The 27,091-nt window shown below is 44.1% G+C and overlaps 1 protein-coding gene across 1 annotated transcript in view; it reads left to right on the top strand.

Moving 5' to 3' along the window:
* Nucleotides 1-26,609, top strand: part of LOC149445150 (cytochrome P450 2A6-like) — a 47,918-nt gene extending 21,309 nt beyond the window's left edge. The window contains exons 3-9 of the mRNA XM_089654211.1: nucleotides 907-1,056; nucleotides 4,288-4,448; nucleotides 10,535-10,711; nucleotides 17,807-17,954; nucleotides 20,366-20,553; nucleotides 23,596-23,737; nucleotides 25,793-26,609. Of these exons, the coding sequence (XP_089510337.1) occupies nucleotides 907-1,056; nucleotides 4,288-4,448; nucleotides 10,535-10,711; nucleotides 17,807-17,954; nucleotides 20,366-20,553; nucleotides 23,596-23,737; nucleotides 25,793-25,992 (1,166 nt within the window). The 3' untranslated portion in view covers nucleotides 25,993-26,609. The remainder of the gene's footprint in view (nucleotides 1-906; nucleotides 1,057-4,287; nucleotides 4,449-10,534; nucleotides 10,712-17,806; nucleotides 17,955-20,365; nucleotides 20,554-23,595; nucleotides 23,738-25,792) is intronic.
* Nucleotides 26,610-27,091: the final 482 nt, after the last annotated feature.

Genomic DNA, 27,091 nt, shown 5'->3' with positions numbered 1-27,091 from the left:
GCGAGGAGGCGGAGCTGTTGAGTGATCCCGGAGGTGTGGCCAGGTTACAGGGGCAGCATATCATCCCGCCCACAGATCGCCTGAGACAGGAGTGGTGTCTCGGTTCCTAAGACCATCGGAAATATGTGGTTTCCGATGGTCTTAGGCGACCCCTGTGAAATGGTGGTTCGACCCCCAAAGGGTCGCGACCCCCAGGTTGAGAACCGCTGGTCTAGATAGAAGAATTGTGGGGGGGAGGGGGGGGTTTGGTATGCACTACATTTTATTGTTATGTCTTTATATGATGCTTCTTTTCATACATACATTAAGGGTCCTTCCACATGGAGCGAACCAGGTTTTCAGGTCCGCTTGTTCAGCCGGGGATCTCTCCTCTGATCCTCGCTGAGCAAGCGAATGACAGGTCTGTGTCCACTCCACTGCTGCAGGGCAGACACAGAGCTGTGTCTGTTCAGCAGATCCACTTGCTCAGCCGGGGGATCTCTCCGTTGATGCCCGCTGAGCAAGCGAATGACAGGTCTGTGTCCACTCCGCTGCTGCAGAGCAGACACAAAGCTGCTCGCTCTCCTCAATGGGTGGTTGGATGAGATTGGACCACCTGTCCGTTTCCATCTGACCCGATCCGACGGAGAGACTGGATGTTGGCGGGTGTAAATGGACACATGTCCGTTTACACCCGCCGCTCCATAGAGGAGAATGGAGGTTCTGATTTAGAATAAATGTAACAGCAGCCCAGAGTGGAACTTTAAAGCACCAACATTAACATGACAGCCAGGAAACTAGCATTTTCAGGAGGAGAAGTCATCAGTGGAAGATACTATACAGTATGTGTTTTATGACAGGAGCACTTTGTACTAACGATGTTCGAAACACATTTTTATGTGTGTTCTGCTCATATTGTTTTTTCAGGCTTATCATATGTAAATGGAGATCCATGGAAACAGCTGAGACAGTTTTCCCTTCAAACTCTTAAAGATTTTGGAATGGGTAAGAAGAGTTTAGAGGACCCAATTCTGGAGGAGGCACATCATATTGTGGAACACTTCAGAAGCTTAAATAGTGAGTGTAAAGCACCCTTCCTACCCCCTTCACTTTTCCATTCTTCTATATCCAGAAATGACTAGGCATGTGCAATTCGTTTTGATCCGAATCTAAATTTGCATGAATATTTGGTTATTCAGAAATTCGGATGTATCAAAATTTCTGAATAACAACAGTAACAAATTTTGTTAAAATTAGTTTAATTTTGTTTGGTTTATTAATTTTATAATTAATTCCACATTTTCAGAATGATTCAAATTTGAATTGATCGAAAATGTATAAACCGATCCAAAGTCTGTGTGAAGAATAGTTGGTTGTTAAGCAGTGGGCTAGGAAGACAGCCACCGAATTGTTAAAAACTCATCAGCTGAATGTAAACAAAAAATGTTGGCAATGAAAAATAAAGAAAAAAACAGCGTCAAATTCCCTTCCCACCCCCTCTCCCCATCCACGCCAGGACACTATATGAGCATGCAGCCTGGGAGGTCAAGAAAGGAGGAAGCATGTTTTTACTCACTTTTTACACTTTTTTGGAGAATGAGTAGGGGAACTATGTACCCCTATGCAGTAGTGTATTTAGATTTTGTGCTGCCCTAGGTAACACAAAAATTTTGCGCCCTCCCCAATGAGAGGGAGAGAGTTCAATAAGAGTGTGTATGTATATATGATTCTCTCTCTTCCCTCTCTCTCTCTCCCCCCCTCTCTTTATCCCCCCCTTCTCTCTCTTTCTCCCTCTCCCCCCCCCCCTCTTTCTCCCCCCTCTCTTTCTCACTCTCTCTTGCTCACTCGCTCTCCCCCCCTTTCTCAGTCTCCTCTCCCTCTTTCTCTCCCTCTCTCTCTCCCTTTCCCCCCTCTTCTTCCTCCCTCCCTCTCTCTCTCCCTCTCTATTTTCCCCTCTCTCTGCTCCCTCTCTCTTCTCTCTCTCTCTTCTCCCTCCCTCTCTTCCTCTCATCTCTTCTCCCCTCTCTCTCTCCCTCTCTCACTCTCTATCTCCCTCTCTCTCTATCTCCCTCTCTCTCTATCTCCCTCTCTCTCCCTCTATTACTCTCCCTCTCTTTCTCTACCCCCCCTTTCTCTTCCTCCCTCTCTCTCTCTATCTGCCTCCCTCTATCTTCCTCCCTCCCTCTCTCTTCCTCCCTCTTTCTCCCTCTCCCCCTCTCTCTCTCTCCCCTCTCTCCCATCTCTCTCTTCTCCCTCTCTTCCCCCTCTCTCTCTTTCTCCCTCTCTTTCTCCCTCTTCCTCTCTCTCCCTCATCTCTTCCCCCCTCTCTCTTTCTCTCCTTCTCTTTCTCCCTCCCTCCCTCCTCTTTCTCTCCCTCCCTCTCTCTTCCACCCTCCCTCTCTCTCTCTTTCTTCCTCCCTCTTTCTCTCTTCCTCCCTCTCTCCCTCTTCCTCCCTCTCTCTATATCTTTCTCCCTCTCTTCCTCCCTCTCTCTCCCTTTTCCCTCTTTCTCCCTCCCTCCCTCTCTATTTTCCCATCTCCCTCTTCTCCCTTTCTCTCTCCCCCCTCTCTCATCTCTTCTTCCGCTCCCCCCTCTCTCACTATCTATCTCCCTCTCTCGCCCTCTCTCCCTCTCTTTCTCTATCTCTTTCCCCCTCTTTCTCTTCCTTCTTCTCCCTCTCTCTTCCTCCCTCTCCCTTTCTCCCCCTCTCTCTTCCTCTTTCTCTCTCGTTCTCCCGATCCCTCTTTCTCCCTCTCTCTTCCTCCCTCTCTCTCTTTCTCCCCCTCTCTCCCTCTCCCCCCTCTCTTCTCTTCTCCCCCTCTCTCACTCTCTATCTCCCTCTCTTTCTCTCTCCATTCTTCCCCTCTCTCTTCCTTCTTCTCTCTATCTCCCCCCCCCTCTCTCTCTCTCTCTCTCTCTCTCTCTCTCGATCTTCCCCCTCTCTCTTCCTCCATCTCTCTATGCCCTCCTCTCTCTCTCTCTCTCCCTGTCTCTCTTCTCCCTCTCCCTCCCTATCCCTCTCTTTCTCCCTCTCCCTCACCCCCATCTTTCTCTCTCTCTCTTTCCCCTCTCTCTCTTTCCTCGCTCTCTTTACCCCTCTCTCTTTCTCCCTTTCTCTCTCTATTTTTCCATCTCTTTCTCCCCCCTCCTTCTCCCTCTCTTTCTCTTCCCCCTCTCTATCTTCCATCTCTCTCTCCTCCCTCTTTCTCTTCCATCCTCTCTCCCCCCTCTATCGCCCCCCCCCCCCTTCGCTCTCTCTCTCTCCCCCTCTCTCTCTATTCACTCACTCACTCTCTCCCCTCTTTCTCATCCTTCTCTCTCTCTTCCCTTTCTTTCTCTTCCCTCTCTTTCCCTTCCCTCTCTCTTCCCCCCTCTTTCTCAGATTGTATGGAACCACACCCCCCCCTTCATGGGCTGCTGATCTCTGGGCAGCAGGAAGGGAGGGGGGGAGAGGTGTGTGCAGTCCGGTATGATCTGTCAGTGTCAGTGTAATGTACTGGATGGATAACAGGAGGGAGAGCCCACAGAAGACAACACAGCTCACCTCCTCCGGGCTCTTTTCTCTCTGCCGCTTCTCTCCCTGCTCCAGGCTGTCCCCTGGTCCTGACTCATCAGCTGTTGGAGGGAGAGGTACATGGCCATCGCTCTGCGACTGCCCTCCCCCACATCCCACCACATCTATCTTCCTGCTGTCCGCTGCTTCTCAACAGGTCTAGGGAACCCCCCCTAAAAATTGCCATCCTAGGCAAACTCCTTGTTTGCCTCGAGGTAGATACGCCCCTGCCCCTACTCATTCACATAGTGGGGGGCGGGGATTTGGGGCTCCCTTGTTAAAGGAGGCTTCAAGATTCCCATAAGCCACCTTCCCAAAGACCCCACAACAACCGCCATCAACATGAAGACAAGGTGCTTTGGGGGTAGGGGGAGCCCCCCTACCCCAAAGCACCCCCCATGTTGAGGGAATGTGGCCTGGTATGGTTTGCGGGATGCACGCGCTCATCCCCCCATTCCCTGGCCTGCATGCTCAGATATGGGTCTGGTATGGATTTTGGAGGGACCCCATATCTTTTTTTCATGTGTTTTGGCGTAGGGTTCCCCTTCAAATTCATACCAGATTTGAATAGCCTGGTAAGGATTGTGGGTAGGATTCCACACTGTTTTTTTATGCTATTCTGAATAAACAATGCTAAAAATACAAAGAAAATTCCAAAAACGAATTTGTCCATTGACGCAATAATGGACCATTGGCAGAGGTGCTTACAAATACAGTACACATAAACCACATCCTTTTACTTTCATATGTTTAGAGGAGCCAGTTGAACCCAGCACCACCTTGATCTGTGCCTCCTCTAATATCCTTGCTAATATATTAATGGGGTCTCGCTATGACTACAATAACAAGAAGTGGTTGGAAATCCTACAGAAGTCACATGAAGCTTTTCATATTCATTCATCTGTCTGGGGCCAGGTGAGTAATTTTATTATCTACAGTATGTTACTTTATGTCCAGAGATAAAGTCCATGGTATAAGCTGGCAATACACCAAAAGAATTTAGTTCAAACATTTTCATTATCAGAACATTCGTTCAATTTCTGAATCATTACTGACAAACTGATATTCATTTTTGACCGTAATGGCAAAAAAACTCAAAAGAGCCTGGATGGAAATTTTTTTCCTGAACAAATGAATTTCTAACTAGGAATGTGGTTTTGTTTCGGGAAAAAGAATACATATTGTAACGAAATCTATTTAATATGTCTGGGATTCCCTTCAAATAGCAGGTCTTGGAGAAATGTAAGGATTGTGGTGAACAATTTTTCTGAAATGCTTATGAAAATCTAAACAGAAAACAGTCTCTCACCAACCGCAGTACATAGTCCTCTGCCCACAGTCTTCCTCCTCTCCTGGGCTCAGTCTACGACACTCATATAAAAAAGTCACCACAGCAACAGCGGTCTCTACGCAGGTGCAGAAGTAATCCTGTGGGCCGTATGCCAGTCCAGCCTATCCACTGCACACACAGCACCTCTCCATTCTGTCCCACATCAAACTGTGCTCCAGCAGTACAGGCTTGCCTATGTTCTATCCACCTCCAAGCCAAGCATACAGTTTTAGCACCCTCTTAGCTAGGTGGAGCTAGCGGATTATTTTTTTAGTCAGAAAGGCTGAGTAGCAGCCTGGGCAATAATCATCCAGCTCAAATTTGGGTCAAGGCTGAGAGGCTCTGCAGATCATTTCCTTGATACCTCCCCCTGCTCTAGAGTCTTGGCGAGGATTCTAGAAGCAGTGGGTGGAGGTGAGGAGGGGCTGCTTTGCCTATTCGGGGGACTCTGGCTGGTCCCCAGGCAGGAGGTTTGGCATGGGATCAGAGCAGCCCTTGGGTATGACTGACCCTGCTTTGTAGCAGGGGAGAGTTTGGGTGGAAGATGTAAGGAAGTTGAGATGCAGGAGCATGGGAGGGGGCCCAGTGGGAGAAGGCCTACCTGCAGGAATGAAGCCGGAAAGGAGTGAGTAGTCCTACACACGCTGGCCCAGTTAAGGGAAAAAGAGCACTCTGATGGGAAACCTGATTAGCTCCTTTCACAGGACTGTTTCATTTAAAGCAACAGGCACTGGATTCCCTTGCCCAGGGATTCCCTCAGGCATAGATAAGAAGAGGATTATCTGGGGTCTGGGGTGGTACACCAGTAGAGGCTTCTGCTGTATAAAGACTTGTACATAGTTGATAAGAAGTTTGTTTGCAGTTCCATTGGACATCCCATACATCCCTTAACCCCATCCAAGTTCAACACCCCTCAATAAACATAAAACCAAGCTCAAGGACTGTTTACTAACTCTGAATGCAAGTCTGAGAAAATGTGTGTTGCCTGGCTGTGCAGGGCTATAGTGGGACTCAAATCGTCAGCAATTCCTACAGGGGTAGTGCTACACAGTCATACCAGGACCAGATGGAAAACCGCTGCATCCACTGACAGCTTCTCTTCTTTTTCCCTGAAGCAACACAGCGCTTCTGTTCTCTCTCCTCCAGCACAACCGATTAGCCTGGAAGAGAGATATCACAGCAGCATGAGTGGTCCTGTCAGAGCCTGGGGCCATGGAGCTGTAGCACAGACATGTGCTGCTGGCTGGGCTGCAACATTTAAAGTGGGGGAATGGTCACCTATATGTGGTCCAGTGGTGAAACAGGTTTTTGTTTTTTATTTGGAAACAGCTATACTTTTTAAAAATGTGTTTAATTACTTTATATCTCTATTATACATCTAAATATGTACTTAAACTGTAAAGCCCAAACTTTTTTTCTTCTTTGGATAGAGTAGAAAAGAATTGGAACCCTTCCAGGTTTTCACTACTACAGATAAACCCATCCAGCACCAGACCCTCAGCTCTAATTCCCACTGGTGTTTGTAGCTTGACGCTCAAAGTTTCAAAAAGCTCAACAATCAAAATCCCATGGTCTCGAATTGTGCCTGTCCACATATGAGCAAGCATTTAGGTGTCTGCCGCTGGATGCCTGAAGCTCAGAAAGGTGTATGAGCTATTTTTAAATGTGAGTGCCAGAAAAATGCCTGAAAATTAGCATGTTTCATGTCTAAAATACCATCTTCTACTCCTTATAACTAGCTTTCCATTTGCTGAAATAAAAATGCCCTGGCCTTAACCTTCCGGTATTCCCGAGTGTAGCTCGGGGTAAAATTTCTATACCAAAAGCGGTAACCCCGAGCTACACTCGGGCTTACCATGCGGCGCTGCATAGGGAGTCCCTGCAGAACTTACCTTGTCCTTCGCTCCCGCGATGCATCCCCTGCAGCGTCCCCGGCCATCTCCTCCGGCCGATGCCGGCATCCGCCTCCTGTGTTCCGGTCCCTGTGACGTCGGGACGTACGGGCGCCGGCGGCGGCGGGAAATTTGAAAATTTAAAAAAATGTCATTTTTTTTCAAAACAATTTTACATAGTAAAACATTGCTGTTTCAACCCATTTCACATACATTTTGTCCCGAGTGCTTTGTCCTGTCCCCTGTCTGCATTTTGATTGTTCTTTCTGCCTGGAAACGTAGAAAAGTCCATGGCGTCCAAAAAGTGTCCCTTTAGGTCAAATGCGGGTTTAGATCAGCTAGAGAACAGCGATAGTAAATCAGAACCACTTGCAGAATTGAGTGATAATGATTTGTGGAGAAATTCGTCATCAGACACTGAAAACAATTTTGCGACTTTGCTCAGCGATGTGCGAACTTTTCGCTCTATTTCACATTTCAGTGTTTTTGGTTTGATTATATTATTGAATTAAATGTATGATTTAGAATCTTGTTCAGACAGATTTCAGTGAGTTATTCCTAAAAATTACAGCCTACAATAAAAAAACTACATATTTCCATGCAAAATAATGGTACCGCTTTCAGCACCAAAAATATGAAATAATCATACCGCCGAGGAGGTTAATATGCCCCAAAATAAACATGCAAAAATGCATTGGAAAAACCTCCAAAACTGGCTGTAAACACTCACACATAATCATTTGCTGACCAAGCATTTTCTGGCACATTTTGTTTACAAGTTTAAATCAGTACTTTTTCCTAGAAAATTACTTAATATAAATATATATATATATATATATATATATATATATATATAATTTTTTTTTTTAGCAAAGATCATAGAAAATGAAATGGTGATTGTTGCAATTTTTTATGTTCCACTGTATTTACGCAGCGGTTTTTTAAACGCAATTTGTTTGGAAAAAATACATGCTAATGAATTAAAAAAAAACACAATATATACCCCCAATTTTTTTGTAAAATATGAAAGAGAATATAGATACCTAACATGTAACACTTTAAAATTTTGCACACTCATGGAATGGCGACAAACTACGGTACTTAAAAATCTCCATTGGTGACGCTTTCAAATTTTTTACAAGTTACCTATTTAGAGTTACAGAAGAGGTCTAACACTAGAACTATTGCTCCCACTCTAATGTTCATGGTAATTTCTCATGTGTGCTGCGAACACCATGTGCATATGCGTGTGCGAGTTATGTATGCGTTCACTTCTGTGAGTGAACATGGAGGGATAGGGGCGCTTTAATTTTTTTTTATTTATTAATTTTTTTATTTTTACACTGTCCCTTTTTTATCACTTTCATTCCTATTATGAGGAATGTAAACATCTCTTGTAATAGAAAGAAGTATGACTCTCTAGTGAGAGATCTGGGGTCAAAAAGACTCCAAATCTCTCCTTTACCTTTTAAAAGCCTTTTTTATCTTTTGCTTTAAAAAAGAAAAAAAATGTTTACATCAACCCTGGACCAGATGTGATGTCATGACGTCACTCAGGTCATCTAATGCCATAGAGGTGATCAGAGACGATAAAGTCTCTCATTGCCTCTAGGAGCAACCGGCCACACTATCGGATTGTGTCTCGGGCGCACCAGTTTTAACAGTAAGCCCGAGAAACACTGGCAAGAGGAGGAGGGGGGTGCCCCCTCCCGTTGCTACTAAAAGCTAATGAGCCAGTTGGATCGCTTTCATTAGAAAGCCAGCTGCTGGCACGAAAATAAGATACCAAGGCTATGTCTGACATCTTCAACCATAACCCCGGTAAACCACTTGATGAAACCGCAATGAGATATATATATATATATATATATATACAGTTTCAAGAAAAAGTATGTGAACCCCTTGGGATTACATGGCGTTTTGCATGAATTGGGCATAAAATGTGCTCTGAACGTCATCTAAGTCACAAGAATAGAAGAACACAGTCTGCTGAACATAATACTACACAAACATTAGATGTTGCCATGGTTTAATTGCACATAACACGTAAACATTCACAGTGCAGGGAGGAAAAAGTATGTGAGGCCCTAGCTTAATGACTTCTCCCAGAGCTAATTGGAGCCAGGAGTGAGCCAACCTTGACTCCAATCAGTGTGATGATATTGGATGTGTTGCTGACAGCTGTCCTGCGCTTAAAAAACACACACACAATCCGTCCAGGCCCTGAGGCAGCAAAGCAGCCCCAAACCATGATGCTCCCTCCACCATGTTTTACAGTGGGGATGAGGTTTTGATGTTGGTGTGCTGTGCCTTTTTTTCTCTACACATAGTGTTGTGTGTTCTTCTGAAACAACTCAATCTTGGTTTCATCTGTCCACAGTATATTTTGCCAGTAGTGCTGTGGAACATCCAGGTGCTCTTTTGCAAACTTCAAACGTGCTGCAATATTCTTTTTGGACAGCAATGGCTTCCTCCGTGGTGTCCTCCCATGTACTCCATTCTTGTTTAATGTTTTCCTTATTGTAGATGTGTCAACAAAAATGTTAGCATGTGCCAGAGATTTCTGTAGGTCTTTAGCTGACACTCTGGGATTCTTCTTTACCTCATGCAGCATTCTGCGCTGTGCTCTTGCAGTCATTTTTACAGGACGACCGCTCCTAGGGAGAGTAGCAACAGTGCTAAACTTTCTGCATTTGTAGACAGTCTGTCTTACCGTGGACACATGAACATCAAGACTTTTGGAGATACTTTTGTAACCCTTTCCAGCTTCATGCAAGTCAACAATTCTTGATCGTAGGTCTTCTGAGAGCTCTTTTCTGCGAGGCATGGTTCACATCAGACAGTGCTTCTTGAAACCAGTAAACCCAAAACAGGTGTGTGTTTTTTAAGAGCAGGACAGCTGTCAGCAACACATCCAATATCATCACACTGATTGGAGTCAAGGTTGGCTCACTCCTGGCTCCAATTAGCTCTGGGAGAAGTCATTAAGCTAGGGCCTCACATACTTTTTCCTCCCTGCACTGTGAATGTTTACATGTTATGTGCAATTAAACCATGGCAACATCTAATCTTTGTGTAGTATTATGTTCAGCAGACTGTGATCTTCTATTGTTGTGACTTAGATGACGTTCAGAGCACATTTTATGCCCAATTCATGCAAAACTCCACGTAATCCCAAGGGGTTCACATACTTTTTCTTGCAACTGTATAAAAAAAACTTGAAATAAAAAAGTGTGGGAAAGTGTCCAAAACTACTAAAAAAAGCCCATACTGACACTGAAAGAAAGTTAGGAAATGCATGTTGCTTATCTGGCAGGAATAGGGGGACCCAAAACTCTCAAGAGGTTAGGGCTACACATAGATTCATCATCAGCCAAACAAAAAACAAATGGATTCCCCCATTCACACAAGTGAGGTGAATGGAAGAATCCTCCCCACTGTGTCATTATATTCTGACAGCAGAACGCCTCCGATGCAAAATCAAAATGCACCGATTGAGTGCAGCCAATGACTGATAACATTTTTCCAATATTCCCATTTGACAGAAGTTGATTGTTTGATCAACTTTTGTCAAGTGGAATCTGCCATAGATGGATCGAAATTTGTTCCTGCTAATCCAGCTGAATTTCCATTCATCTATGGCCATCTTTAGAACCATTCCACACTCCATCCAAAACCAAAAAAAAGTTTTGGGATCAGTTCTAGTTTAGTTTCTGTAATGAATATGATCTCTGTTCATTCTGCTACCTAACTAACTCATGTTGTAACTCTTTTGACAGATGTATGACCTTTTCCCAACAATTATGAGCTGTTTACCAGGACCGCACAGAAACATTTTTACCTTTTTTGAGCCCATTGAGAATGAACTGAAAAGGAGCATCAGACTTCACCAGGAGACTCTGGATCCGGCCTGTCCTCGAGATTACATTGACTGTTTTCTCATCAGGATGAAACAGGTCAGACGTCACTTGTATGTATAGATTCACCAGCCCAGAAATGAAAATGGCATGCCAAACAAATGCTCCATTTAGAAGCTGTTTGGCTCATTCTAAGTGCTACTTTATATATATATTGATAATGGGATTTCATTTTCATTCTACAGTACATTTAGTCTTAAATATTCCCACACAATCTTTTGCTTCAGTCTTCCGGATTGAATGGCACCAAGTATCACTGGGTGGGATCAGTATGGTGTTTTCATTCATAGCGTATTCACAGTACTCATTTTTTAGTCAAGAATGAGGACATGATATGAATGAAGGGCATCATGGCCCCACCTAATGAGTGAAATCACCATGGTACACTTCAATAAATGTTATTCATGCAGAGAGAGCAGTGCTGACATTGAAACTGCCCATAGATGGATCAAAATTTAGCCGGTCCAGCAACAACTGGCCAAATTTCGATCCATCCATGGCCATTCCTGCTCAACAGAAAGTCTAATGATCAACGTCTGTTGAACGGAACTGTTGGAAAACATTTGTTGAGCACCGGCTTGCAGTCAATTAGCTGCAGCCACTGATCAGTGCATTCCGACAGTGGAAGCGTCCCCACTATTAGAATACAGGTCTCCCCGGACCCTGCATTCACTATATCAGGTCTCCCCGGACCCTGCATTCACTATATCAGGTCTCCCCGGACCCTGCATTCACTATATCAGGTCTCCCCGGACCCCGCATTCACTATATCTGGTCTCCCCGGACCCCGCATTCACTATATCAGGTCTCTCCGGAACCCGCATTCAGTATATCAGGTCTCCCTGGACCCCGCATTCACTATATCTGGTCTCCCTGGACCCCGCATTCACTATATCTGGTCTCCCCGGACCCTACATTCACTATATCTGGTCTCCCAGGACCCTGTATTCACTATATCCAGTCTCCCAGGACCCTGCATTCACTATATCCAGTCTCCCAGGACCCTGCATTCACTATATCCAGTCTCCCAGGACCCTGCATTCACTATATCCAGTCTCCCAGGACCCTGCATTCACTATATCCAGTCTCCCAGGACCCTGCATTCACTATATCCGCTCTCCCAGAACCGTGCATTCACTATATCCGGTCTCCCCGGACCCTGCATTCACTATATCCGGTCTCCCCAGACCCTGCATTCACTATATCCGGTCTCCCCGGACCCTGCATTCACTATATCAGGTCTCCCCGGACCCTGCATTCACTATATCTGGTCTCCCCGGACCCTGCATTCACTATATCTGGTCTCCCCGGACCCTGCATTCACTATATCAGGTCTCCCCAGACCCTGCCTTCACTATATCAGGTCTCCCCGGACCCTGCATTCACTATATCTGACCTCCTCAGACCCTGCATTCACTATATCAGGTCTCCCCGGACCCTGCATTCACTATATCAGGTCTCCCTGGACCCTGCATTCACTATATCTGATCTCCTCAGACCCTGCTAGAAAAAAAAATGAACTGTCTATGTCTACCCTTACATCAGTGCCCCTCTGCATCTCAGAAGACTGGCCACCACTGGAGATGATCATGTGTGTCATGTGACCAGCTGTAGGACTTTAAAAAAAAGGTAAGTATATTTAAAAAAAGCAAAAAATACAGTTTTGGTGTAGAGGGAGGGTAGCCACCCATGGGGGAAGACAAGAGTTGGTCTTTAAATCTGACCTCCAGGAATTAGGCAAAATCTGTCATTGCAGTGCCCCCCCCCAAACACGCACACTGCAAAGGATAAACGTATGTCTAGTCTAGGGTTGTAGGGAGGTTGATCTTCTAGGGGAGCGTAGCCACCCATGGGGGAAGACAAGAGTTGATCTTTAAATCTGACCTCCAGGAATTAGGCAAAATCTGTCATTGCAACCCCCCCCAAAAAAACACGCACACTGCAAAGGTTAAACGTATGTCTAGTCTAGGGTTGTAGGGATGGTGATCTTCTAGGGGGAGCGTAGCCACCCATGGGGGAAGACAAGAGTTGATCTTTAAATCTGACCTCCAGGAATTAGGCAAAATCTGTCATTGCAGCCCCCCCAAAGAACACGCACACTGCAAAGGATAAACGTATGTCTAGTCTAGGGTTGTAGGGATGGTCACGGGTGCCGGCTCCTAACAGCCATCACAAATCACACAAAAAATGTATCAAAAAATGCATGTAGATTTTGATGCGTGTCCATTGAGGACTATAGAACCACAAGATCACACTGCAACTGCACCAAAGAAGTACAGGGCCCTACCCCAAAGTCTCATCACATTCTTCTTTATTCCTTCTGGTGACAGCTGTAAAATGTTGTATGACCCGACTTTCTGTTTCACTGACAACGGTAACCATGAAAAATTAAGATGACTCTCATCAGTGACACAGACAGAAATAAACTTTCAAAACTGAAAAAAAAATGGTTTTTGACTTTAGATATATTTTAATGGACATGGATACTCCCAGGGCTGCAATGCAAGGAATTTCTAGAGACCTCTAGGAGTATGACACCTGCTAAAAGCAGAAGGGGAAGGGCATAGAGGTAGTCATACATACTATTATACACTTGAATCACCTCCTCATTTCCACTCAGACCTGCTGCATGACATTTTCTGTGAAACCAAACCATTCAAAGAATAAAAATTCCAAAATTACCTTTCAGATCAATCTGAATGGCGTCAGCTGTTGTATTACTGCAAAATTCAATCTTCAGCTTTTGTCACCAGTACCAGATCAGATTACTCCTCTGCCTGGAAATCTGAAATGAATTATGTGGATCAACTATCCCTTTGTGTTCTGCTTTAGTATTTGGTCTTTCTGTGTTTGTAGCATTGCATTGTAGGCTATGGAGGGCATAGGTAAGCTCTGCTAAATCAGAGTGGAGATACAAGAAGAGAGGAGATCATGAAACTCTTGTGTATGTCAAGCCATAATGTATTTTCTAGTTTTGGGTAGAGTGGGAAAAGATTAGAACCCCTGTAATATTTATCAATGTCCAGGGTCCCATTAGGCTAGGTTTACACAGTGGCAGTCTCTAAGAAAGTGGTCCACAGTGGATCAGTTTTCGGAAGGAGGTAGAACAGGAGAGGAGGGCAGAGACACAACTGTAGTGCTGAGGTCAATGACATCTAAGGCTCCATGCACACGGGACGTTTGGAAAACACTTCTGAACGATGGAAACCGTAGGTTAAAAAACGTCTGTTTAGCCGCGTTTGCATACTACGTTTATGAGCATTTGCGTTTAGAAACGTTTTTTAAAGATAACCTGAGGAGACCTTCCAAAATGCCCAGAATGCACTGAAAAACAGTAAAAAATTAACTATTTCTGACAGTTTGAGAGAAATAGAGTGAGCAGAAGCAGAGAGAGCAGTATGTGTTATTATTATTATTATTATACAGGATTTATATAGCGCCGACAGTTTTCTCAGCGCTTTACATTATGGTGGGAGACAGTACACGAGACAGTACAGTAACAATACGATTGAATACAAAAGGGGTTCGAAGGGCCCTCCTCCTTGGAGCTTACAATCTAGGAGGGAGGGGATAGTGGTACAGGAGGAAATAGCTGTGGGGGATGGAGTGGTAGGAAGAGTGGAGGAGATCAGTATTAGCTGAGTGCGGGGTAGGCTTCCCTGAAGAGATCGGTTTTCAGAGTGTGCCTAAAGGTGAGCAGAGTAGGTGATAGTTTGATGGATTGGGGTGGGGAGTTCCAGAGGATGGGGGAAGCCCTGGAGAAGTCCTGGAGACGAGCATGGGAGGAGAAGACAAGGAAGCTAGAGAGTAGGAGATCATGTGAGGAGTGGAGAGTACGGTTTGGGTGATATTTAGAGACCAGATCGGTGATGTAGTTTGGGGCAGTGTTATGAACGGCTTTATACGTCAGTGCAGGGACGGACTGACAACTCATGGGGCCCCGGGCAATAGGGGATCATGGGGCCCCTGTGTCTTTGCCCAAACAAAAAAAACTATGAAAAAGGTACCAGGGGCATCTCATGGGGCCCCCTACTGACCCCGGGCCCTCGGGCAGTGCCCGAGTTTCCAAATGGTCAGTCCGCCCCTGCGTCAGTGTTAGCGTTTTGAATGTGTTGAGATTAGCTGTTTTTTTTTGTGGTGTTTGGATGTGTTCCGGCTCATTTCTGTGCAGAAATTATTGCAGCAATGTCTAACATATTTTCTTTCATACGAAACCTCTAAGTATGGTGTACCGGGTCCATTTGAGTACCGGGAAAATGCTTTGCATGCATTATTCATGATGAAAAAAGGCTCTGGACAGCATCTGGATATGGAAGAGTTAAAAATATTTTCCAAATGCAAACGCTTACAAACACGGTTAGCCTCGTTTACAATCATTTACAAGCATTTGGCGTTTGAAACGCTGATTAATTCCACTCCTGAACGCAAGTTTGGTGCGTTCAAAAAAAAAAAAATGCTTTAGGCATATGTAAACCCAATCACTAAAATATCAAACTGCATTTTAAAAGTAATTTGAGGCACTTTTAAATCTGCAGCATTCATTAAAGTGTTACTAAACTCCCAACATTAAAATCAGTCTGTATATGCAGTAAAGCATGCTTGTTATACTCACTGTGGAACCTCTGCATTGTGTAAAAATGCTGTTTCATCCTGACTTCTCTGATCCTCCCCTTCTTCCAGTGTCCCCTACTTATCTCCTGATAAGACATATTGCGTAGAGACACTCTGCCCATGCTCAGTTTGGTGTGTATTGCTAGAGAGGTTTTTATTTTTTTTTTCTTGGGAGAGTGCATGTGATCAGCACAGGGCCATTCACTCTGCTGGACACAAATAGAAGTCACAAGACTGCTCTTACTGCTGATGAGAAAAAGTATTCAGAAGTTTATATTTAGTAAAATAATTGCATTTTCAGGTTCTGTGTACTGTGGGAGACCAGATATAGTGAATGCAGGGTCTGGGGAGACCAGATATAGTGACTGCAGGGTCCGGGGAGACCAGATATAGTGAATGCAGGGTCTGGGGAGAGCGGATATAGTGAATGCAGGGTCCGGGGAGACCAGATATAGTGAATGCAGGGTCTGGGGAGACCAGATATAGTGAATGCAGGGTCCGGGGAGACCTGATATAGTGAATGCAGGGTCTGGGGAGACCAGATATAGTGAATGCAGGGTCTGGGGAGACCAGATATAGTGAATGCAGGATCCTGGGAGACCAGATATAGTGAATGCAGGGTCCGGGGAGACCTAATATAGTGAATGCGGGGTCCGGAGAGACCTAATATAGTGAATGCAGGGTCCGAGGAGACCTGATATAGTGAATGCAGGGTCTGGGGAGACCAGATATAGTGAATGCAGGGTCCGGGGAGACCTGATATAGTGAATGCAGGGTCTGGGGAGACCTAATATAGTGAATGCAGGGTCCGGGGAGACCAGATATAGTGAATGCAGGGTCCTGGGAGACCAGATATAGTGAATGCGGGGTCCGGGGAGACCTAATATAGTGAATGCAGGGTCAGAAGTTTATATTTAGTAAAATAAAAAAAAAAAGTATTCAGAAGTTTATATTTAGTAAAATAATTGCATTTTCAGGTTCTGTGTACTGTGGGAGACCAGATATAGTGAATGCAGGGTCTGGGGAGACCAGATATAGTGACTGCAGGGTTCTGGGAGAGCGGATATAGTGAATGCAGGGTCCTGGGAGACCAGATATAGTGAATGCAGGGTCCGGGGAGACCAGATATAGTGAATGCAGGGTTCTGCGAGAGCGGATATAGTGAATGCAAGGTCCGGGGAGACCGGATATAGTGAATGCACGGTCCTGGGAGAGCGGATGTAGTGAATGCAGTGTTCGGGGAGACCGGATATACTGAATGCAGGGTTCTGGGAGAGCGGATATAGTGAATGCAGGGTCCGGGGAGACCAGATATAGTGAATGCAGGGTCTGGGGAGACCGGATATAGTGAATGCAGGGTCTGGGGAGAGCAGATATAGTGAATGCAGGGTCCAGGGAGACCAGATATAGTGAATGCAGGGTCCAGGGAGACCGGATATAGTGAATGCAGGGTGCGGGGAGACCTGATATAGTGAATGCAGGGTCCAGGGAGACCGGATATAGTGAATGCAGGGTCTGGGGAGAGCGGATATAGTGAATGCAGGGTCCGGGGAGACCAGATATAGTGAATGCAGGGTCTGGGGAGACCAGATATAGTGAATGCAGGGTCTGGGGAGACCGGATATAGTGAATGCAGGGTCTGGGGAGACCAGATATAGTGAATGCAGGGTCTGAGGAGACCAGATATAGTGAATGCAGGGTCCTGGGAGACCAGATATAGTGAATGCAGGGTCTGAGGAGACCTGATATAGTGAATGCAGGGTCTGGGGAGACCTGATATAGTGAATGCAGGGTCTGGGGAGACCTGATATAGTGAATGCAGGGTCCGGGGAGACCTGATATAGTGAATGCAGGGTCCGGGGAGACCTGATATAGTGAATGCAGGGTCCGGGGAGACCTGATATAGTGAATGCAGGGTCCGGGGAGACCTGATATAGTGAATGCATGGTCCCGCGTTTAGTAACACTTTAAATAGTCCGCCCTGAGAAATGACATGCAGCAGTTGCTGATCTGGAATGCATGCAGACATAAAGGTGTTGAGAAAAAGGCTGCAGGAAATCAATAAGGATAAAAAAAATTTTGTACAGAACATTTTTGAATAAAAAATACAATTATTTGTCATGCAGCATGCTTTTACAAATCTAATACCATCCAAGCAGCATTTCCATCTACTTTAACTCCCTGAACACATAACACAGAGAACACACTAGCGGGCTCCATAAGCACACAATGGGGTTCATTTACTAAAACTGGAGACTGCAGAATCTGGTGCAGCTGTACATGGCAGCCAATCAGCTTCTAACTTCAGCTTGTTAAGTTAAGCTTTGGCAATAAAACCTGGAAGCTGATTGGTTCCTATGCAGAACTGCTCCAGATTTTGAACTCTCCAGTTTTAGTAAATAATTCTTATTGTGACCTAGCACTGTCTGAATTTTAAAATGGCAGCACAATATGGTAAACATTTTAGATCTAAAACTCTCCCTCTTTTTCTTTCCGTCCCCGGATCTCTATTTTCCTTTACAGGAGGAAAAGAATTTCGGTGTAAATACACCATTTACTGTAAGAAACCTGCATGCATCAATCTTTGATATGTTCTTAGGGGGAACAGAAAGCACTGCCGTTACTGTAAACTTTGGATACTTAATACTGATAAAGCATCCCAAGCTACAAGGTACAATACTAGATGTCATATTATTGAGAGTCAAATGCTACATTCTTTCAAGTGCTTATTAGATACTTTGTGGTTAATTTACTAAAGGCCAGGGGCGGACTGACTATTTGGAAACTCGGGCACTGCCCGAGGGCCCGGGGTCAGTAGGGGGCCCTATGAGATGTCCCTGGTATCTTTTTCATAGGCTTTTTTGAGTTTGGGTAAGGACACAGGGGTCCCATGATCCCTTATTGCCCAGGGGCCCCATGAGTTGTCAGTCCGCCCCTGCTAAAGGCAAACAGGCTGTTCAATATACAAGGGAATTTTATCTTAGTTTAGTGAAGCTCTGCTGATTTCCATCATAGAAACATTCAAGAAAAATTTGTTTTTTTTTTTTCCTTGCATGTGATTAGGTATCCTATGCAAAGTAAATTTTAGGTTAGGGGAAAATTACATTGCAAAGTAAACATCCAATTTGCTTTTATTTATTATTATTATTTATTTCAGGTACTTATATAATGCTGTCAATTTACGCAGCGCTTTACATATATATTGTACATTCACATCAGTCCCTAACCCTCAAGGGGTGTACAATCTAAGGTCCCTAACTCATTCATTCATACATACACATACTAGGGCCAATTTAGACAGGAGCCAATTCACCAACAGCATGTATTTTGGAGTGTGGGAAAAAACTGGAGTACCTGGAGGAAACCCATGCAGGCACGGGGAGAACATGCAAACTCCAGGCAGGTGTTGCTGTGGTTAGGATTTGAAACAATGACCCTAGTGCTGCCAGGTGGAAGTGCTAACCATTTAGCCACTGTGCTGCCCACTTGAGCCACATTTAATTTGGATTTAATTTGCTTAAGAAGCTTTTCCAAGCTGCTTCCAAGTTGTATGAATTTACTTCTAAAGTTTATGAAGCTGTTTCTAAGTTGCACTGAGCTTCTATGAGTTGTTTTTGAACTCACATTGACGTATAGTGGGAAGAATAGAAGCCAACAATAGCCACCAGTGTACATAAGCCCTCATGAAAGCATAGCACTACCCCCTTAGGAGTCGCTGAGTTTTGGGTCCCCCTAAAGCTCTGCACAGCTAGGCAACACGCATTTGTTTCCACATGTTGCATTTAGAGTCAGTAAACAGTTTTTTAACTTGGTTTTGTGATTTTATTATGGGATATAGAATTTGGATAGGGTGGAGTGGTGTACGGGATGCCCAAGGAAACTGCAACTACATTATGTACAAAAATGTGGGCTAAAATAGTTTCTCCTTTAGGAGCCTCCAAAGCTCTCTCATGTTCCTCCTCAGACCCTAGATGAATCATCCTCTTCACCCAGCTGCTTGAGGGTATTCCCTGGGCAAGGGGGCCCAGAAGCTGCCAACCTGAAACAATCCCAGGTGAGGAGCTAGTTAGGTTCTCTACCTTACTGCCCTTTCCCTTTATCATACCCAGGGAGTGTAGGATTACTCACTCTGTCTCTCCTGCAAGCTTAGTGGGTTGGTGGCTATCCTCAGGCCTGACGCTGGGCTGGCTCCTTCCCTGCTTCCCAGGCTGTCCTCTCTCAGGAGACATTGGGGCAGAGATATCCTCCTTTCTAGCACCATGCCAGTAGGTAGGCCCCTTTCCCAGGCCCTCTCCCTGGCTCCACACTCCAGCCTTCACTCCATCTTCCACCTGACACTGACCCCTGCTGATCAGGCTCAATATTTAAGGGCTTCTTTGGCCCCATGCCAAGCCTCCTGCTTGGGGGTTGGCCAAGGTCCCTTAAGTATGCAGGCCAGTTCCTTCTCACCCCAACCCACTGACTTCTAGAAACTTCTCCAGTTTCTAGAGCAAGGGGAGGTTTCAGAGAACTTTTCCCACAGAAACAAGGTGCATGCACATTTTTCAAAATGCTGATGCAGGGAAACCGCATAGTGCTTTTAGGTTTAATCAAACCATTTCTGTTCCACAATGTACTTTTTGTATAATATCAGAGATATATGTGTATATGTTTGCTGTTGTCTTGCTGTTTTTGTTTTTTGATTACTTGCTTTGTATCACTTGTTGCTTTTGTCTCACTGGCCTGTAAGTTCTCCATATATCCCCGTGGAGAATTCAATAACAGGTGCAAGTCTGTATTGTGCATTATTTAGTGAATTCTCCACAAGAAGATATGTAGAAATAATTTGAGCTAGTGACAACAGTGGCTTAGATAAAAAAAGCAAAACATCAACTTTCCACAGTCAAGCAGGAAGAGAATGTCACCTTCCTATTTTGGTTTTAGACTACTATGAAAGACCCAAAAAAGGAACAATTTCTGCTCATCTGAACCCAAAATTGCCAGATATGACACGTGATGTTGCTAATTGTACAGAAAAAAAAGAAAGAAATATGAAAAATAAAAATGCAATACTTCTAAGGTTTTTGTCTGGATATTTTATAGATAAGCTTCATGAGGAAATTGAACAAGTGATTGGCCAAGCCCGAGAACCTAGATCAGAGGATCGGAGCAAGATGCCATACATGAACGCTCTTGTTCATGAGATCCAGAGGTACAGTGACATCTTTCCAATGGGTTTTGCCAGAGCTACCAGCAGAGATGTTACTTTCCATGGTTACTCCATACCTAAGGTAAGTGAGTGTCATCAATGAGGACTGCTCCAAAATAATGCAGAAGAAACTCTCAAAGGCCTCCAGTCTACTGGCCTACAACTCATATTCAAACTTGTATTATTCCATTTCTAAATTTCTGGGTTTGGATATACTTAGAGGGTTTTCAACAACACTGGCAAAACCTATTTCCAGCCATTTTTTAAATTTTGAATAGAGTGAGGCAGAGCTGCAATTTCTGTCAGACCCATTTGGGAGATGTTCCCTCACTTCCAGGGACACCCAAGTTGAGGAGTGCAGTTATTATAGGAAGGCAAAAGCAACAATGAGGCTCCATGCACACTAGCATTTTTATAAGCTCAAAAAGCGCTAGAAGAAAATGCTGGATGAAAAATGTTGATAACAGCATTTTTGTGCCGGTTTGTAGTAGTGTTTTAGTAGCATTTAGAAGCGTTTAGGAGCATTAGTGTTTTTATAGACTTTTTAGAGTACATGAAGAAAAAAAAACGCTCGAAAAAAGCTGTTAGGAGTGCTTTGGAGCTCTCAGTATTTTTCTGCAGCTCCCAAAAACCCTACAAAAACAATTTTTTCTGCTCCTAAGCACACTATCATTTTTAAGCTCCTAAAAGCTACTGTTAGATATTTTTTTCTGCTCCTAGAAGCTAAATAGTGTTATCCTATGTGTCCATGCACACTACACTAGGCTAGTAGCATTTTATGAGCTTCAGTGTCTAGGAGCAGAAAAAAAAATTTGTTTAACATTTTTTTCAGCTGGAAAAACGGTCCAAAGAACTACAAATGCTCCTAAACACTGTTAAATGCTACTAAAATGCTACCAACAACCGTTTTTCTAGCTTTTTTTCCTTTTTCCTCTACAGTAAAAACGCTATTAAAATGCTAATGCTCCTAATGCTCCTAAACACTTCTGAGCGCTACTAAAACACTACTAAAAACTGCTATCATCAGCGTTTTTTATCCAGTGTTTTTCCCAGTGTTTTTTTAGCTAAAAAATGCTAGTATGCATGGAGCCTGAAGATGTTGTCAGAAATTCCTATTCCTTTCTACTCTACTATAAGTGTGCTTTTGGTTTGCCTTTTTGCCCCCTCTACCCATCTCCTGTCCTGCCAGGAATTCAGAGGACATCTTTCCCATAAGGACACAGACAGAATTTAAGAGCTTACAGAAGCTACAACCCTTCTCCATTTCATCCAAAATAAAAATGTAATACTTTGTTGATGATTCTTTGCTCTTCCCATGCAAAATGCACCCACTATTGTTGATCCCCCTTCTCCTTCCCCTTTTTCTTAATAATTGGATCTAACTTTCCCTCGGGGCTGCTACCCCCGCTCCCTTCCTTCTTTTATTTCCCTATATCCTTGTCTGCTGCCCTTTCTCCCACCACCCTTACCTTCCCCTGTCGCTCTCTACCCCCGTTCCCTTATCCCCCTTTGGATAACCTGGCCATACATTGCTCTAATCCTTGCCTTCTTGCACATCACCCTTTGTGGCAGCCGCCTACACTCTATAGATGACTGTGATAAACCGCACTCATACTGTGACCCGCACCCGCAAGCAGATGGACTTGTGATTCTTGATAATAGATATTTGATGTTCTTTGTATCTCCTGATGCCCCCATTCTCTCAAATTGTATGAATACCTACTCTTTTGTTCTTGCATATCCCTATACCTGTATATTATTTATTTCAGGTACTTATATAGCGCCATCAATTTATGCAGCGCTTTACATATATATATTGTACATTCACATCAGTCCCTAACCCTCAAGGGGCATACAATCTAAGTTCCCTAACCTACATTCATGCATACACATACTAGGGCCAATTTAGACAGGAGCCAATTAACCTACCAGCATGTCTTTGGAGTGTGGGAGGAAACCGGAGTACCTGGAGGAAACCCACGCAGGCACAGGGAGAACATGTAAACTCCAGGCAGGTGGTGCCACGGTTGGGATTTGAACCAACGACCCCAGTACTGCCAGGTGGAAGTGCTTATCATTTAGCCACTGTGCTGCCCCATATTTTTCACTATAGGATGTAGGTGCATCTACACCCTTTTGAGCTATTGCCATATGTGCTACAAACACCCTACTGTGATTGTAGCCAGATGATCTCATGCACAGTCTCCTTATCCCCCAAGTCATATCCACTTTTGTGTTGTTACTCTGATATTGTATGTCTGACTTGCTACCCTCTAATAAAAATATTTGAACAAAATTAAATACTGTATTTTGGAGAGAGTTAGGTTTTAAAGTAGAATTTGCATTATGAGCAAATAAAAAAAAAAATCTGTAAATGTTAAAAGGGAAAGAAAAGTGTATATTCATTAAAGTAGGAGAAAAGCCTAACTATAACTATTCTTAAAAATGTTCCCTGCCCCTCTCCTCCTACTTAGCCTGTATAGCCGGTACAAAAAAAACAGTGTACTTACTTATTTTAAAATTCATTATTTCATTCAATATTTTAAATTCACCTGGGTGGATCCCGACTTTAAAATCGGGATCTTTCCCCAGCCTGGATGGCTTTGTGACATCAGCTGACAAAGAACTTTATCCCACTGTCAGCTGAAAACGGGTCACGGGAGTGCAGAACGAACTGCACTCCTGTGATCAGGGGTGGTCTAACCATTTGGAAACTCGGGCATTGCCTGAGGGCCAGGGGTCAGTAGGGGGCCCCATGAGATGCCCCTGGTACCTTTTTCATAGGCTTTTTTGAGTTTGGGCAAGGACACAGGGGCCCCATGATCCCCAATTGCCCGGGGGCCCCATGAGTTGTCAGTCCGCCCCTGCCTGTGATCCACAGAACTACAGCCAAACGAGCTTCGGTTGTACTTCTCCTTTAAGCTGATTTATTTTATCTGTTATGTGTATTGAAAAGACTTTAATTCCCTTTAACACTTTTCAATGTTTTGATTTTCTTTAATATTTTATTGTTTGTTCCAATGGTGGCAAGGCACAGAACAATCTGTGTATTCACATTAAAATTATGTTTTACAGCAACATCTAGTATTATTAACTATCTGGGAAATGCCTATTTAATTTACAGGGTACCAATGTGCTTCCCATGTTGACCACATCATTACGGGACCCCACACATTTTGAAAATCCTGGAGAATTCAATATCAAGAATTTCTTGGATGAAAATGGCAAATTTCAAAAAAATAATGCATTCCTACCATTTGCTGCAGGTAATAAAGCGTTGTAATACTTTTAGCTATATTTAGGAACTTTGTGGGTCTCAGAGTCACTCAGGATTTGGCTTTGTCTTAAACACATCCTAGCTTTCCTATTCTCTATGGTAGTGGACAAATCAGTGCAATCTACACTCAACGGCCACTTTATTAGGTACACCTTGCTCGTGCCAAGAAAAGTTCCCCTACATTACTACACCACCACCAGCCTGAACCATTGATACAAGGCAGGATGGATCCATGCTTTCATGTTGTTTACGTCAAATTCTGACCCTACCATCTGAATGTCACAGCAACCAGTCTGCCCATTCTCCTCTGACCTCTGACATCAACATGCCATATTCTCCACACAACTGCAGCTCACTGGATACTTTCTCTTTTTCAGACCATTCTCTGTAAACCCTAGAGATGGTTGTGTGTGAAAATCCCAGTAGATCAGCAGTTTTTGAAATACTCAGACCAGCCCGTTTGGCACCAACAATCATGACATGTTCAAAGTCACTTAAATCCCCTTTCTTACCCAATCTGATGCTCAGTTTGAACTTCAGCAAGTTGTCTTCACCTTGTCTAGATGCCTAAATGCATTGAGTTGCTGCCATGTGATTGGCTGATTAGCAGTTTGTGTTACTAAGCAATTGAACAGGTGTGCCTAATAAATTGGCCGGTGAGTTAATGTAGATTGGAGGACTTTATTTTTTTTTCCTTCTCTTTCTTTTCTTCCCCCTTTTTATTTATTTATGTACAGTATGTGTTATTTTGCATATTTTTAAATTTATATTGAAAAATTTAATAAAAACATATTATTAAAAAAATACAGGCACAATAAATTGGACTTAGTGTTAGTGATGGCCTTGATGTTCGAGTCAATCGTAAGTTCAACTTGAACATCGGCCGTTCATGTGTTCGGCGAGCACACAAATGGTAAGAGCATTCGGTGGGCAAACAGTGCATTGTGATTGGCCAAAGCAATGCACCTGACCACAGGTCAGGTGCAATGCTTTGACCAATCACAGCACAATTGGGTGGAGCTAGCAGTGATATCTCCGGGAAAGGGGAAAAAAAACAGCCAAATAGTTGTGCTGCTGTACTTATGCACCAATCAAGGGGCATTCTGATAGACAGATCAGAATCACAAAGGTAGGCTTCTCAGTCTGCTGTTTCCTTTAACTGTCCAGTCACAGGCTGGGGGTGGGACAAGACCTGTAAGTGTTACTTAACTTAAACAGATAAAATTCAGGTCTCCTGCTGTCAGGGATCCCGGCGCCTCGGCGGTGCGCGCATGCGCAGAGCGCCGACTCTTTCGATCCAGCGAGCACTGAATACTAGGCAATAGCGGTGGCGGCCGCACATGCGCACTAGCGATCGCGGCCGCACCAATGAGAGCACAGGGCGGCCTATTTAAACCTGCCCTGTGCATCTCCAAATCGCCTTATGGTCTTGCCCTGTTCCTGATTACTCCTGTGTTCCTGATACCTTGTTGCCGACCCAGCCTGTTCCTGATACTGCTGCCTTCTCCTGCTCTGACCCCTGGCTAAGTCCTGACTATTCTCTACCTGTTCCTGATTGCCTGACCTCCTGTTACTGAACCCGGCTTGTGACCTGTTATTCTTCTGCCTGCCGCTCTGCACTGTCTGCTCCGCTGTTACTGACCCGGCCCATCTGACCAAGCATACCTCTTCACATCTGGCTCTCACCTGCTCTACGCCATTGGCTTCCGCCTCTACCACAGCTGGTGTTCCTCTGGGGTCATGACCTGGTCTCAGGCTGCTTCAAGTCTATCCCCACCATCAGGGGCTCTGGTGAACCAGCAGACTGAGGCTTAGACTCCACGCCCTGAGGGATTCCTGCCAGTGGGCTGCTAGAGGCTACCGCCAGTCAGTCGCTGACACCTGCCTTGCCAGACATGACTGCGCTGTGTGGCAAAGATGTGTAAATCTCAGAACTGAACAAACAGAAATACAAATCCTTTGGCAGGGGAAATAGCTCCCTTATATGAATTTCATCTGTGTATTTAGCTGTGCCACCTAATCTTGTATAATTTCATTATTGTAGGAAAAAGAGCTTGCATTGCGGAGAGTCTAGTGCGCTTACAGCTTTTCCTCTTCTTCACCATTATCCTGCAAAAGTTCACCCTGAAATCAGTGGTGGACCCCAAAGATCTCGACATCTCTCCTGCAGAAAGTGGCATTGAAAACGTCCCACCAGCTCACAAGATAATCTTCATTCCTCGCACATTAGAAGGAGGAGCTTGAAGAATCTTATATGTTAGCACTTGGAACACCCAGTTTACATTGTTATAAAATATTAATTGCCCTCCTGTCCCTCCTGTATTGAACTGTATTGTTGCTGTATTGTCTCCCGTTATATTGTAAAGCGCTGAGCAAACTGTTGGTGCTATATAAATCCTGTATTATAATAATAATAATAATAAAAAGTTTAGTAAAAAAGAAATTGTAGGGCAAGAGTGGCATATTGTATGTAGCCCTTCTGTTAAGTAAAAAAAAGGTTGATCTTGGGCTTGGTTTACAGCAGTGGCACTAACCTGAAACAATAATGGTCAAACACTAACTGAGGTGTCATTGATTGTTTTGACATATATTTATGGAATATGAACTTGGATCAAATGTTAGCTACTTATTCATGATTTTTATACCAACCTACATGCCAGAAAGCCTTATATACTGTAGCTGCATAGATAAATAGATACATCATATTAGCATTGCAAGTAGTTGAATCCGTGGTAAATTTTAAATTGCCAAATCACACTGTCTAAATTAAATCACCAGATTACCCAGAGTGAACTGATTTATATAGTTACATTATTTACATTAAGCTTGAATAAATACACAGGTCTATTGAGTTCAACCTATATGTAGGTGTGATTGTTATTCTCCAACCATTCCCATAGCTCTGTATATTCTGCTTCCTAAGGAAGACATCTAAAAGTTTTTCTAATTTGTCAACAAAGTGAGTACCACTTCCATAGGGAGGGAGTTGCTCATTTTTACTACTCTAACAGTGAAGAACCCTTTACTCAACCTAAGGTTAAAGTGATAACGGTTCAGCTTTAAAATAATAAATAAATAACAAAGCCCCAATCATCTTCTACTCGGGTCCCCTGCTAGCACTCCTGGCTCCTCCTCCATGATTAGTGCCTCAATAGCAAGCTGCTTGCTATTGCTCCAGAGCCCTGCTCCACGCATCCATAAGACACATAGAGCTGCTACTTAGCCCCACCCCCACTCTCTCCTCATTGGCTCCCTGGCTGTGATTGACAGCAGTGGGAATCAATAGCTCCTGATGCTGTCTCGGCCAATGAGGAGAGGGATTCCCAGGAAAGCCAAGGTTTCT

The sequence above is a fragment of the Staurois parvus genome, unplaced genomic scaffold (genome assembly GCF_062004578.1).
Source record: "Staurois parvus isolate SC_StPar_1 unplaced genomic scaffold, SC_StPar_1.0 ptg000746l, whole genome shotgun sequence".
Taxonomy (NCBI): domain Eukaryota; kingdom Metazoa; phylum Chordata; class Amphibia; order Anura; family Ranidae; genus Staurois; species Staurois parvus.
This window is presented reverse-complemented; position numbering and strand designations above follow the sequence as displayed.